Below are 15,000 nucleotides of genomic sequence, written 5' to 3'. Positions count from 1 at the left end.
TCAATTTAATTGAAGTGAGTTAGAACCATGGAAATACTTAGACTTTTAAAACCAGGGAAATACTTAAACTTTTAAAGGGAAATACTTAAACTTTAAAAGTTGCCCTTTAATTAATTTAATTACATATAAGATAACCTCACACCTGTTTTAATGACCTAAGTCTGGTTTTCTGTAATACTGATAAGTTGTTTAAGGGATCACTGTTGCCTTTAGAGTATTCAGTCGTATTTTACCTGTGATGAAGGTTCAGGTGTCCGGCTGTGGTGAGGTAACTATTTTTTGATTGGTAAATGTAGTAACCAGATACTTAGCACTTCGTCACGATATTATATATATATAATATATATATATATTATATATATTTTTATATATATATATATATATATAAATATATATATTTTATATATAATATATATATATATATACATATATTTATATATATTATTATATATATATATTATAATATATATATATGTTTATAAATAAATATATTATATATATAGTATGTATATTTATATAGATCTATAATATATATTCTATATATATCTATATATATATTCTTATATATATATATAGTATATATATATTTTATATATCATATATATATATATATATATATATGTATAGATATATTTTATAGAGTACTATCTTATATAATATAATACTATAAATATATATTATATTATAATATATATATATATATATATAATCATATATATATAATATAAATATATATATATATAGATATAACATATTCTAATTTATATATATATCTATATATATATCGATATAAATATTTATATACATATATCTATATATATATACTATAATATCATATATATATATATATATATATATATATATATATATATATTAATATATATATACACATGCTTAAAAAAATCACAGGTAGATGCACGTGACTTCATAAAATAAGCGAATTCCATAGGAAAATGATAGTCAGAAATCCAAGTGCTTTCGTCTTTACTCAGACATTGTCAAGCAGTTAACTCCTTGACAATGTCTGAGTAAAGATGAAGCGCTTGGATTTCTGACTATCATTTTCCTGTGGAATTCGCTTATATATACCCACATATATATATATATATATATATATATATATATATATATATATATATATATATATATATATATATATATATATATATATAAATATATATATATATATATATATATATATATATATATATATATATATATATATATATATAATATATATATATAGATATATATATATATTAGATATATATATACATATATATATATATATATATATATATATATATATATATATATATATATATATATATATATATAGAAAGAGAGAGAGAGAGAAAGAGAACATTTTATCGGTTTAGCTTCCTTAATTAAGGTTTCTTAATTGGATTACAAAAACGTGATAGGTAAGCTATAAAGTTCATTTTCTCTTCTTGTATAGTGCATTCTTCTCCCTCTTGTTTTCATAGGACTCTGGATATTCATTTTTATGCAATCCTGTATCAATCTTCAATATAATACATTACCGGAGAAAAAAAGAAACCAATAATCATATCTGAAAGGTGTTCATCCACACCGCAATCCAATAACTATAAGAACAGTATATGTAGTTGTAGTAGTAACAAGACAGGCAGAGAGGAGAAAAATATTTGGTTGAAGTAGACACCTTAAACGTTTAGTCCATGGCTTTCTCCAAGGTCTAAAGACACCAATTTTCAATCGTTACTAAATCCTGTATTAGTTTTGCTGACATTTATGCTTTTCATTTCTCTTCCAATGACTTTGTAGCTGTTATTAGACTAAGATGAACCTATGTCAGCATGGACTATTATATTAGGATCAGTGTCTATTATGCACCAATTCATTAAATGGAATCTGACATAGTTCAGTGAGACGATGCCGAGAGAGAGAGAGAGAGAGAGAGAGAGAGAGAGAGAGAGAGAGAGAGAGAGAGAGGGAGCTCTAAAATAGGTGATCTAAAATACGATATATTGAGGAATCACGAGAGTAGCAAGTGTGTCCGCCCTAGCATTTACCTTTCAATGTATTCCATTTCCCACCTTCCCATTCCAATTCCATTCGTCCAACGATCTTGTATAATCTTATCTCACTTAATTTAGTTCTGTTGCAATAAAAGGAGGTGGCGTTATATCGAATGTGGTTTTAAAATAATGGAAAAAAATTTAATTTCATGACATACCAACTAGAAAACTAGGAACGTTTGAAAATGTTGAACCTAAGTCAAGCCTCATTTAAACTTGAATTATCACTTCTATTTCACCTTGCGAGTCTGAAATAAAGTATCACTGAATATGGAGACACTGACATTGTTTTAATCTGCACAGCATTTACACTATAACAGCTCATGGGTCTGCCAGTGCAACCTGCTTTCGATGAGCTTAAGAGGCTCATCGCGATTTGACAGAGTCGCAGAAATCAGCGGATCAGTTTCGCTATACCGTAGTAACTTGCTGCAGACCAATGTGAGGGTGCAATTAATTAAGAGATGGGTAAATGGTGATAAAGAATGAAGTTGAATGTGTGAAAAACAATATCTGCCAAACTGAGAATTACAAGAAAAAAATGCAAAACACCATCTAAAATGATAGCACTATGAAGGAAATACAATCTAAAAGGGAAAGAACAATGATGCAAGATTCAGATCAAACTATGCTGAAAATACCAACAAAAAGCTTTAAAAAAAATAGATTCCTGAAATATATATCGAGAAAGAACACCCACCTAAACGAAACGTTAAAAAATGTTACGAAAGAAGTTCAATAACATTTCTGCCGAAGAGAGATAAACATGAAAATATGCAAGCATGATATTCAATCTTAATTAGAAAGACCAATCAAATGGCGATATTAATGATGAAATTTCCGTTCTTGGGGGCATAAATAAGAAAAAGGGACGTCGACCATTCCTAAATCAAAGAGGCGACGTCTTTCCTCTGAAGAGTGTCACCTTTAAAACAGTCCGGTGACATCTTGAAATTTTTATTCTTGACCTCTTGATCGTCGTGACATTTCACAACGCAATGCAGAAGCCCCCCGATTGCACTTTGGCTTTATTTATTTATGAAGGAGAAGGTTAGCACTAGAGGAGGTGATTTCCTCCGAACGTGGAGTGGATAGCTGTGGTGGACAACTAACTACTGGCCTCCACAAATCTTACCTTGGCGTGTGTACCAAAAGGCCTTTTGGAGACTGATAGTCGTTAGCTTTTAAGAGAAGCAACATGAATCATGAGGCCAAGCTGAGGTAACCAAGTTATACGCACACCATAACTGCTGATGTTGCTTGATGGGGTTATTTTTCCATTTACCCACTCAAAACTCAAGTTCTTGGAAGACAACTAGAAATGAAAGACGCAAAACGCAACAAGAAGCATAGCTCCCCGTGTTTCTAATAGCAGTGACAACATATGAGTGTTTTAAAGCCATTGCCTTCTTTATAAAACATGACAAGTCGTCTCCACCTTTCAAGAATGAAGTTTGCAGCAAGAAGTTTAAAAATACCCCAAAAAGAAAATAATTTTGTATCAACTCGTAATTTAAACGGGAATCCAAGATCTGTGGTTTTAAATCTAATTAGATTCACTAAAAAGAAATTTGTGAAGAAAATGAACTGCAGCGCACAGAAAAAAAAATTTCTAAAAAGTAGCGTCATAGCAAGAACAGTGGAAACAGACCCAAACTCTAGTCTAACAACGACATGGACGTTTACAGAGAATACAGAACTTACTAGATATAAAGAAATATTTTGAGGGAGATTACAGATATTTATGAAAGTGAGATCAACACTTTTAAGAGGATTGTAAAACTTCTAAAGTGTTAAGATACACATTTAAGGAAGTTGCAGAGTTCCGAAATTTATATTATTATTTTCACAGTGATTACAAAGCTTTCTAAAACTAAGAGAAATAATCCTACAGAGATAACATAGATATCTGAAACTATGATCAACACTTTCACAAGGATTATAATGCTTTCTAAAAATCAAAGCAATATACTTCCAGAAATTACATAGATTTCTGATTTTTTTATAAATTCATTTCTAGAAAGTAGGAAAGCTTTCTCAAATTTAGAGATGTAATTTTACGGAGATTCTAAAAGTTTCTAAAACTTGGAAAATAAATTTAAAGAGATTATAAAGCTTTAAAAAGATTAAAGAAACCCTTTTGTGTAGATTGCAAACATTTTGAAATTAGAAGAATGCAATATTTGTGAAATTCGTAAAAAAAAAAAAAAAAAAAAAAAAAAGAGCTTTTACAGAGATTAAATATCTATTTAAATTTTCAGAGAGTAAAGAATTATTTAGAATTCCGAGAACTATTCAAATTTCTAGAAATGTTTAATCGTGCTTGAACAGTCTAGCAAACGAATTCCATCTTTTGGAGGGTTTCCAGGTCGCTGTATTCTTCCGTTGTCCGAGTGTGTTTTTGTGTGTTAATGTATTTGAAAATCTGAAAAGCATACAAGAAAAAGATACATTGAGAGCAAATATTAATATTCTAACGCTGACAATTCATTTTTTTAAATAGTCTTTTACATGATAATATTCTTGATATACAGGATCTTTTACATAAAAAAAGACCATTAACTAAAATCTTAGTGTTAGTCTCTCTCTCTCTCTCTCTCTCTCTCTCTCTCTCTCTCTCTCTCTCGTTTGTTTATCTATATTCATTTTATCTGCAAATGTAGCAGACTACTAACCTACCTTTTCATCTCTCTTATCGTGGCACGAAGTGATTTCGGGTTAATCGTTCATATAGTAGATGATTTCTCTCTCTCTCTCTCTCTCTCCTCTCTCTCTCTCTCTCTCTCCACAGAACAAATGGAAAGTTATGAAGTTTTCTGCTATAGCCTATCTCCAAGTACATTATCTTAAGTTTCTATTGAGCTATTTTTTTTATTTTACATTTCTTGTATTTTTAGATTGAGTGACGGGGTTAGATACAGCCATGGCTAACGACTTAGAGGAAATCAGATGGATTGACCGAATCCAGACTATAACCTTCAAAGAGGCCAGGGATGTTGGTGCATCCTTCATTTCACGTTCCTGGATAGCTAAATACATTAAAGGAGATGAATCCTTTGTTAAAAGAAACTAGAACAAACATCCATATGACTGTCATTGCAAAAAGAGTGAGAATCTTGGAGGGCCTGAAGTCCTTTCTCAGAGGTCAAAAGACATCATAGCTGAGGACAATGGGTAGACCATGAAAGTGTTTACAAAAATTGGAGCTTGAACTAGAAACAAAAAGGGGAAAGAAGAGAAGCTATAGTGCTGTATATTGTGAGTTGAAAAAATCTGGTATCAAGCCATTTCATTTTATCAGCAGGCCCAACATCACTCAGCAACAGGGAGAAGACCGTGCATGGATTTGTGGTTCATTTCTTAACGATTGGGATGAAGCTGACTTTCTCTATGTTGCCGCATCAGATGAATTCTTCATTTACACAATCAGGAATCCAAATCATAAAAATGACATTATTTGGGCTGCAAAGTTAGTTGATATCAGAGATGACATGCGCTATCACCAAGCCGTGAAATTTGCTGAATGTTTGGGAATTTTTCTCAGTTTCAAAGCCAAACGGTTAATGTGGATCATCAAAGAAAAAGGACAGTCATGGAATAGCAAATACTTCAGAGAAACTGTGCTTACTGGTGGAGTATTTCCTTTCCTCAGAGATCCTGAAAATGTGTTATCTGTTGAAGAAGTCACATTTTTGCATGATAAGGAACCATGTTTCAAGACTCTTCAGACACAGGAGCTGCTTCGAGTCTGGTATCGATTTCTTCTCGTCAAGTGAATTACCAGGAATAGCTCCCCTGACCTTAATGTGTGTGAAAATATTGGTAATATCTTATAGGAACGTGTTGAAGTGCACACAGTGAACTATGATGGTATACCAAGCCTTGACGACCTGCGAAGAGAGGAGACCAAAGTGCTCAGGGAAATGGAGTCTGAGTCTCAGCTTTTTTATGATTTGCTGAAATCATACCCCTTAAGAATGCAGGCTGTGGTACAGGCAGACTGAGGCCACAAAAAATATTAAATACTCGGAGAGAAACTTAAATAAATACCTAATGCTGTAGAGGGGGTCTCTAATTCTGAAACCCTGTACATATATATATACTATATATATATATAATGTATATATATTTATATCATATAATATATATATATATATATATATATATATATATATATATCTATATATATATCCCATATATATATCATATATATACTATATATATATATCTATATAGATATATATATATATATATATATATATATATATATATACATATAGATATATATATATATATATAGATATATAGATATATAGATAGATATATATATATATATATATTATATCTATATATATCTATATATATACTATATATATAGATATAGATATATATATATATATATATATATATATATATATATATTCATATATATATCATATATATATATATATGAATCCATATATATATATCTTATATTCCATCTATCCTTTGGATATATAATAAATATATTAATAATATTATAAATATGATATATAATATATTATATATATATAATATATATATATATATATAATATATATATATATATATATATATAATATATATATATATATATATATATATATATATATAAATGTGTGTGTATGTATATATCAATTCAGGAAAGCCGAAGACACAAAGATGTTTAAAAGAAGTTTATTCTTGTGGAAACGTTTAGCACATGACTATGTGCATCATGTCTGCAAAATGACAGACTGGATTCTTAAAATGACAATTAAAAAACCATTAAAAGACAAAAAAAGGAGCAAAGTAAAAACAAATGCTGTTACACCAACCTTCGGGTACAACGCAAGAATACAGTGACCAAAGAAGGAACACAAACCCCCAAAGACGACTATGCCAGATATTGTTGAGCAGAAGAGCAATCACCATTTAACGATGGAACGAGACTTTTAATATATAATGACTCTAAGGTAGTCAGATAATCTGCATCCTTAGAATGCCCTAATATGGTAAAGTGCTGCTTCTTGACCTCAATTTTACAATTGATAGCATGATTTTTTATATTCGTGTGTTCTGGTCTGCTCAATCTTTGCCCCGTTCTAAAATTAAACCCTTAGTGACTGCAGTAACGTATCTGCAGCAACCTTTTCGTTGATCCAATATAAGTACCAGGACATCCTGGGCATGTAAACTTATAGACCACATTGGATCTCATGAAGGGCTGCAGACGGTCCTTGAAGCCAAACAAGGAGCCAATTTTACTGGAATTATTTGATGACAATTTTAAATTAATGAAATGTTTTTCTGTTTCAATAATTTGTTTCAGTTTATGTGAAAATTTGGAGTTAGAAATATGAGGGATTGAAGCATACATAAGTTTTTTCTGAACATTAAAAACCGGTGTGGCAGGATGAAAATAATTAGTTAAAAGTTTATTGACAATTATAAAAACTAGATCCTTGGGAAATGAATTTTGTCGAAAGAAAGTAGTTAGAAATTCAAACTTCTTATGAAATAAGAGCCCTATACACTAAAGTATAGATGGTTTTCAATTTAAAACTGGTTTGACAAGCACTGTAAAAATTGTTTGCAAGACCTGTATAAGTTTTCTTTCTGTGAACGGCAGCAGTAAAAACAGAATTAACTCTCGCGATTAAAGCATCTAAAAACGGTAAACAATTTTCTTTCTCCAATTCCATAGTAAAATTAATGTTTTCGTGTTGCTGATTAAGAAAATCTAAAAACTGGGTGGACTGCCACTGATACTTAAAAAGAACAAAGGTATCGTCTATATACCTTCTGTAAAACAATGGTTTAAAGGACGATGGACAGCAGTCTAAAAATTTTGTTCTAAAAAAGACATAAAAAAATTTGCAAATAAAGGTCCTAATGGAGAACCCATAGCAACACCATCTACCTGAGAGTACAATTTTTGATTAAAGATAAACATAGAATCTTACACAGCAAGTTTCTAGAAGCTGTTTATATTCAGTGTGAATTGAAAATGTAGAATATGCTGTGAAAGCATTTTTTCCACTTCCTTGTTTCACTTACCTTTCTACCGTGGATTTAAGGATATTCCCAAGTACTCATTCCTTCATGCTACATTGGATATATATATATATATATATATATATATATATATATATATATATATATATATATATATATATATATATATATGTGTGTGGTGTGTGTGTGTGTGTGTGTGTGTGTGTGTGTGTGTGTGTGTGCGTGTGTGTGTGTGTGTGTGTGTTTGTGTGGGTGGGTGTGTGTATGCATGTATGTATATATATGTATGTATAATTGTATTGGAGTACTCAGCTCATTGAAAGGTTCTTTGACGAGCGTCATGAAGTGAAATGGTAGTAATGACTTTGGGAGTACTTCCTCATGTAGACTTCAGGAAGTTGAGATGAATTCCTAAAGAGCAGCGTTTCTTGGAGAAAATGGTTACATATGAAGCAAGGGCAGGCTGCAAGGCAATGAAAAGAATACGTGTCCCAAGGGAATAACAGTGTGATATAAATATAAAGTGACTATTTGGCCACGAAGAAAGTTGAATAACGGAATGAAAGACCTTTCACCTTATCTCAAGGCAGTTGCATGTAAGCTACTTACAATGGAACAAAAGATGACCTAGGATTAACTCGAGTACTTGGATAAGACATGTCGAGGCAAAGGACATCGAACCAGATGACCGACAATCTTTATTTTCTTTTTAAATCTACTTCAAACATCTTGTGCAAAGTGAGGTCAAGCGTGCATACACCTACGCTTGATTTTCCTTTGTATTGATGCAAATTAATGGATATTTCTAGACACAATAGTTTTACCTATTATAATCATGCTATTATGGAACCAAACAGTTCTGGGTGATTTTTCATTTAGGGGCTCAAAATCAGCATTATCCTCTTGGCCATATGTAAGTTGATATTTAGGGTGACTTATTCAAACATTAATTCCCTTTCTTGTCTGGTCCAGTTAAAATGAATCACAGTCCAGACATGCCATTATTCTATACACAATTATTACTACTCTGGTGAGACTAATCCTAAAGCTTGTATTTACTGTTATATGAAAAGATCACTTTTATATTGAATATTTTGAACAATGATTTGACTAACTCAGCCGACGATATGAGGCAAAACAGTGTGTTCTTGGGTAATTTCTATCTTTCTGTTACTTTCACTATAAACTGAACAGTAAGAAACGCAAATATTAGACCTTACATATTTTTTTCCTGTTCTTTAGTCCATTATCCAGGAACTCGGGACTGACAACAGGCAATACTCACGCAATAGAGATTTTTACATAAATATAGTGTTCTGAAAAATAATGTGCATAAGTTAAACTCTTTTAACATGTTCTAAATATACTCTAAAAATGTCAAGGTGTGACAACAATGTCTAAAAAGGGCATGAAACCATCTATTTTTATTTCTAGCGAGAATTTCATTGACGGTCTTGTTCATGTAGTTTTTCCAAGAAGTTGTTGCATCGTCTTGAAATATAATAGCCAAAATATGACGCAGATATTTCAATAAACTCAGAAGGAAAGTCTTTTTTTATATACTCACAATATTAAACCACAGATATGCAGTTGCACTTAACAATAGCTCTCCTGGGAGAAGGTATAGTGAATACGGTATCTATCTATCAGTTTATTTATAGCTATTTATGTCTTTATGTACCGAATAACTTTATTACTTAATAATAAGCATCACATTACTTGGATCCTCATTTTCTCTTTCCAGTAAAAAAAGGTCTACGATGGGCTGGCAGGCTTGGCGTTGGGCAGCCGCTGTAGCGGCAGTGTTCTTCTTGGTAACCCTGGGCTGCGGACCTCAGGGGGCGAGTTCCCTCCGCTGCTACAAATGCAACAACTGCATCAAATATGAACTGAGCCAGTCACAGCACTGCGCCTCTACAGACACGCACTGTATGGTAGGACATTTTTTTTCTATATTTATTGAGTTTTAATCTGTTTTTATTTATTTCCTAATTTTGCACAATTCATAGGTTGATGAGGGTGACAACTGGCCGATCCAGAGAAGGCTCAATGAAAAAAGATGTTCCTGTGAATCCCATAACTGCAGGGTATTACTGACACCAACCCTGACCTCGACCCAATTGGCTCATCGAATTCATTAGTGGGGTGTGCATTCCAAATCTGCTGAATTCTTTATGTTCATATTGTACAAAAGTTAGGGTGCTTCAATAAACTAAGCTTAGCAGATAACAGATGAACTGATGGATATTTAGTGGGCCAGACAGACACAGACAGACGGATATGCTGACCAATTACTGTGGGCCCCGATGGTAAATCGAGAGCATAAAAAATTGAATCTAACTCATAGTAGTGTTAACCAGCTCTCAAGATAAAATAGAAATATAATTATAAATTATTCTGTTAGTTTCTTTCGCTAATCTTCTTAATTACACTTTAGAAGTAAGTTTATTTTGAAGAAGAGTTTTTCTTTTGTATTCAGCATAGGAATGGAAACAACAGCAAGACATGGTAAAGTTTGAAAACTTCATCATTATGAAAAATATTTCCTGTTATGCACATGTCAGACTCAACTGCATCGTTACATACTTATTGGAAAGTCATAAACAGGTAGCTATGTTATTCCAGGCTTTTTGATTAGCCTTTTTGAATTGGACAACGCAAATCAGGTGTTTTGCTCAATACTTTTTGGAATTCTTTTCTGTTTTGCATAAGAGCAGAAAAGGTTGTTTTAACGGTATTTTTTTGGGGGAACATTTCTTCTACATTGTTCAATTTCTGAAACAGCTGTACAACTATGTTTTATCATTTTCCCTACGTGGTAGAATTATGTTCTACTTAACATTTTTTGGGAAAGCAGTATTTACTTCCCACAAACAACATTCAAACGTTTTATTTATTACTTTTACACAATGTTCTATGTTGCATAGAGAGGAATTGTGTGTATTACCTCAAAACTTTTTGAAGACTTTTGAATTCTTCACAAAGACAGAATCAAGCAGAATCAGTTGCATGAGTTGATACATTTCTCCCCTTTTTACAAAAAGACATAATCAGCTGTATTATTTATTGCGGTCTAGAATGATTTGTCTAGTTTTCACAAGGAAAAAATTATTTCTAATACTCCTTCATTTGGAAAATCCTTTCATGTTAAATTTTGGGAACAATTTTCTCTATAGCACTGGAAACGAACCACCGAATCACTTGTATATGTAACTCCATCTTTTGTGATTTTTTTAACTTAGAAAATAACAGATCATACGTATTATATAACACTTTTTTTTCTCGCCAGGGTGAAAAATTTATCTGTTTTACTTATTACTTTCTGAAAGGCTAATTTTACTTCACATAAAAAAAGAATCGGCAACGTTACTGAATACTTTTTGAAAAACATTTTCTGCTATGCAAAACGGATAGATTAATCTTTATTGCCGATTTAGTTTTTGAAAAACCCTGTTTAATTTATAGAAATAGAGAATTGAATGTATTAATTGATACTTTTTGAAAAGTTTTTTTTTCTACTTTCTCTGAAAAAATAATTAGCTGTATTATTTATTCTTTACATTTTGAAAATCCTTGATTATTTTGGACAAGGGAAGAATTGTATGCATTTCTTAATAGTCTTTTAAAAGCAAATTCTACTTCATAACAGGTACAATTAGCGGTAGTACTCGTTAGTTTCAGAAAAGTATTTTATTCTTAGTGCAAGAGAGAATATTTTTTTAACCATATCCATTTCATACCAGACAGAATTAATTCCCACTATTCAATACTTTCTGAAAAGCCTTTTCAACTTTACACAAGGAAGAATCGTCTCAGTTACTTGGTACTTTTTCTGCAAGTTCAGAATCATTTCCATTACCCAATACACTTTATAAAGCCTTTTCTGCTTCACACGGGGTGGAATCATCTTTAGTATTTCTAAACAATTTTTCAAAAGATTTTTCTTCGTACAAAGCAGAATCCACTGCATAATTCGAAGCGCTTTTAAAAGCTTTTCTACCTTGCACAAGGACAGAATCAACTGTTATATATTACTTTGTACAAGGCAAAATGAACTGTTAACTTTGAACAAGGCAAAATTAACTGTATATTTTCCAATGCTTCTTGAAAAGTCCTTCTAATTCACAAAAGTACAAAATCAGCCGGTGTATGACTCAGTGTTTTTAGAAAAGATATTTCTACGTCTCACTTGGGAAAACCACTGAATACTGTATTTTTCAATTCCGTTGAAAAGGTTCGTCTACATTTGCAATTGGAAGAATAAGCCTTGTAACTCAATAGTCTTTAAAACACCTTTTCTGTTCCACCCAAGGCAAAATAAACTCTTGTACTCAATGCTTTCTGAAAATTCTTTTCTCTCAATTTGCAAGTGAAAATTATTGGTATTACTTAATACTTTTTGAAAATTCTATAAGGCAGATTCAGCTGCAATGTTCAATACGTGTTGTAAAACCTTGCTTACTTCTCACAAGGACATAATTAGCCCTCTTACCCGAAACTTTATGAAATGCCATTTTACCAGTACAATGACAGAATCACCTGTGATTGTACTGTCATTGAAAAGCTCTCTCTCTACTTTGCCGAAGGATAGGCTCGGCTCGGACCTTTACCGAAATTCCTAATACCCTTTTCACTTGTATCGCAATTTCTCTCTATGTATGTAACTAAATCGTGCCTAAGTTGCTTTGATGATGGACAATTATTTATAGTTTTTGTTAGCTTTACTACACATTTTTTTCGTACTTTTATCTTTTTTTTTTACTCATGAGTATTTCCACTTCTGTTATTGAAAGTTTGCACGGTCTCATTAGTCGTAATAATAATAATAATAATAATAATAATAATAATAATAAGAGCATCAAGGAAATAGATACCCTAACCCAGACTGTAAGGATTGTATCTGGGGACATCAGGATGGAGTTTGGAATAGAAAAATGCGCCTTAGTCAACATGCAAAAAGGCAAAGTAACGAGAACTGAAGGGATAAAGCTACCAGATGGGAGCAACATCAAACACATAGATGAGACAGGATACAAATACCTGGGAATAATGGAAGGAGGGGATATAAAACACCAAGAGATGAAGGACACGATCAGGAAAGAATATATGCAGAGACTCAAGGCGATACTCAAGTCAAAACTCAACGCCGGAAATATGATAAAAGCCATAAACACATGGGCAGTGCCAGTAATCAGATACAGCGCAGGAATAGTCGAATGGACGAAGGCAGAACTCCGCAGCATAGATCAGAAAACCAGGAAACATATGACAATACACAAAGCACTACACCCAAGAGCAAATACGGACAGACTATACATAACACGAAAGAAAGGAGGGAGAGGACTACTAAGTATAGAGGACTGTGTCAACACCGAGAACAGAGCACTGGGGCAATATCTGAAAACCAGTGAAGACGAGTGGCTAAAAAGTGCATGGGAAGAAGGACTAATAAAAGTAGACGAAGACCCAGAAATATACAGAGACAGGAGAATGACAGACAGAACAGAGGACTGGCACAACAAACCGATGCACGGACAATACATGAGACAGACTAAAGAACTAGCCAGCGATGACAATTGGCAATGGCTACAGAGGGGAGAGCTAAAGAAGGAAACTGAAGGAATGATAACAGCGGCACAAGATCAGGCCCTAAGAACCAGATATGTTCAAAGAACGATAGATGGAAATAACATCTCTCCCATATGTAGGAAGTGCAATACGAAAAATGAAACCATAAACCACATAGCAAGCGAATGCCCGGCACTTGCACAGAACCAGTACAAAAAGAGGCATGATTCAGTGGCAAAAGCCCTCCACTGGAGCCTGTGCAAGAAACATCAGCTACCTTGCAGTAATAAGTGGTACGAGCACCAACCTGAGTGATGATAGAAAAACGATCAGGCAAAGATCCTCTGGGACTATGGTATCAGGACGGATAGGGTGATACGTGCAAACAGACCAGACGTGACGTTGATTGACAAAGTCAAGAAGAAAGTATCACTCATTGATGTCGCAATACCATGGGACACCAGAGTTGAAGAGAAAGAGAGGGAAAAAATGGATAAGTATCAAGACCTCAAAATAGAAATAAGAAGGATATGGGATATGCCAGTGGAAATCGTACCCATAATCATAGGAGCACTAGGCACGATCCCAAGATCCTTGAAAAGGAATCTAGAAAAACTAGAGGCTGAAGTAGCTCCGGGCCTCATGCAGAAGAGTGTGATCCTAGAAACGGCACACATAGTAAGAAAAGTGATGGACTCCTAAGGAGGCAGGATGCAACCCGGAACCCCACACTATAAATACCACCCAGTCGAATTGGAGGACTGTGATAGAGCAAAAAAAAAAATAAAATAATAATAATAATAATAATATAATAATAATAATAATAATAATAATAATAATAATAATAATAATGATGATAATAATAATAACTTATATATGGATCTTGGAAGCTCAGTAAAATAGCCTAAGAACAGTTTTTAAGATGTATAAATAAAACAGGAGCTGTTTTAACATACTACCTTATTAAAGTTATGTTATAAATTCTCAAACTTTCCTCTCATAGAGTGTATGATACTATACTGCATGTAAAGTTCGAAGAGAGAGCTTCACAAATCTTAGGGTTTTATATACTTATGCTGCAAAACACGTCCTACATTTCCTGCAACTTTATATAAAAGAGAAGAGAGAGAGAGAGAGAGAGAGAGAGAGAGAGAGAGAGAGAGAGAGAGAGAGAGAGAAAATCTAATTGAAGGTTATGATGAGATCTATATTTACAAAATACAGATCTTTATATATATATATATATATATATATATATATATATATTAATATATATATACGTACATATATATATATATATAATATATATATATATATATCTCTCATTTTCTTTTTTGTATAAAGTTGCAGGAAATGT

General features: G+C 32.4%; 1 protein-coding gene across 5 annotated transcripts in view; it reads left to right on the top strand.

Annotated features, from left to right (window-relative positions):
• LOC135201058 (uncharacterized) overlaps nucleotides 1-15,000 on the top strand; it is a 167,585-nt gene that overhangs the window by 92,536 nt on the left and 60,049 nt on the right. For all 5 annotated transcript variants that reach the window (XM_064229918.1, XM_064229919.1, XM_064229921.1 and 2 more), the window contains exon 2: nucleotides 9,820-10,009. In XM_064229918.1, coding sequence (XP_064085988.1) covers nucleotides 9,836-10,009 — 174 coding nt within the window. In that variant the 5' untranslated portion in view covers nucleotides 9,820-9,835. The remainder of the gene's footprint in view (nucleotides 1-9,819; nucleotides 10,010-15,000) is intronic.

The sequence above is a fragment of the Macrobrachium nipponense genome, chromosome 27 (assembly GCF_015104395.2).
Source record: "Macrobrachium nipponense isolate FS-2020 chromosome 27, ASM1510439v2, whole genome shotgun sequence".
NCBI classification, from domain to species: Eukaryota; Metazoa; Arthropoda; class Malacostraca; order Decapoda; family Palaemonidae; genus Macrobrachium; species Macrobrachium nipponense.
This window is presented reverse-complemented; position numbering and strand designations above follow the sequence as displayed.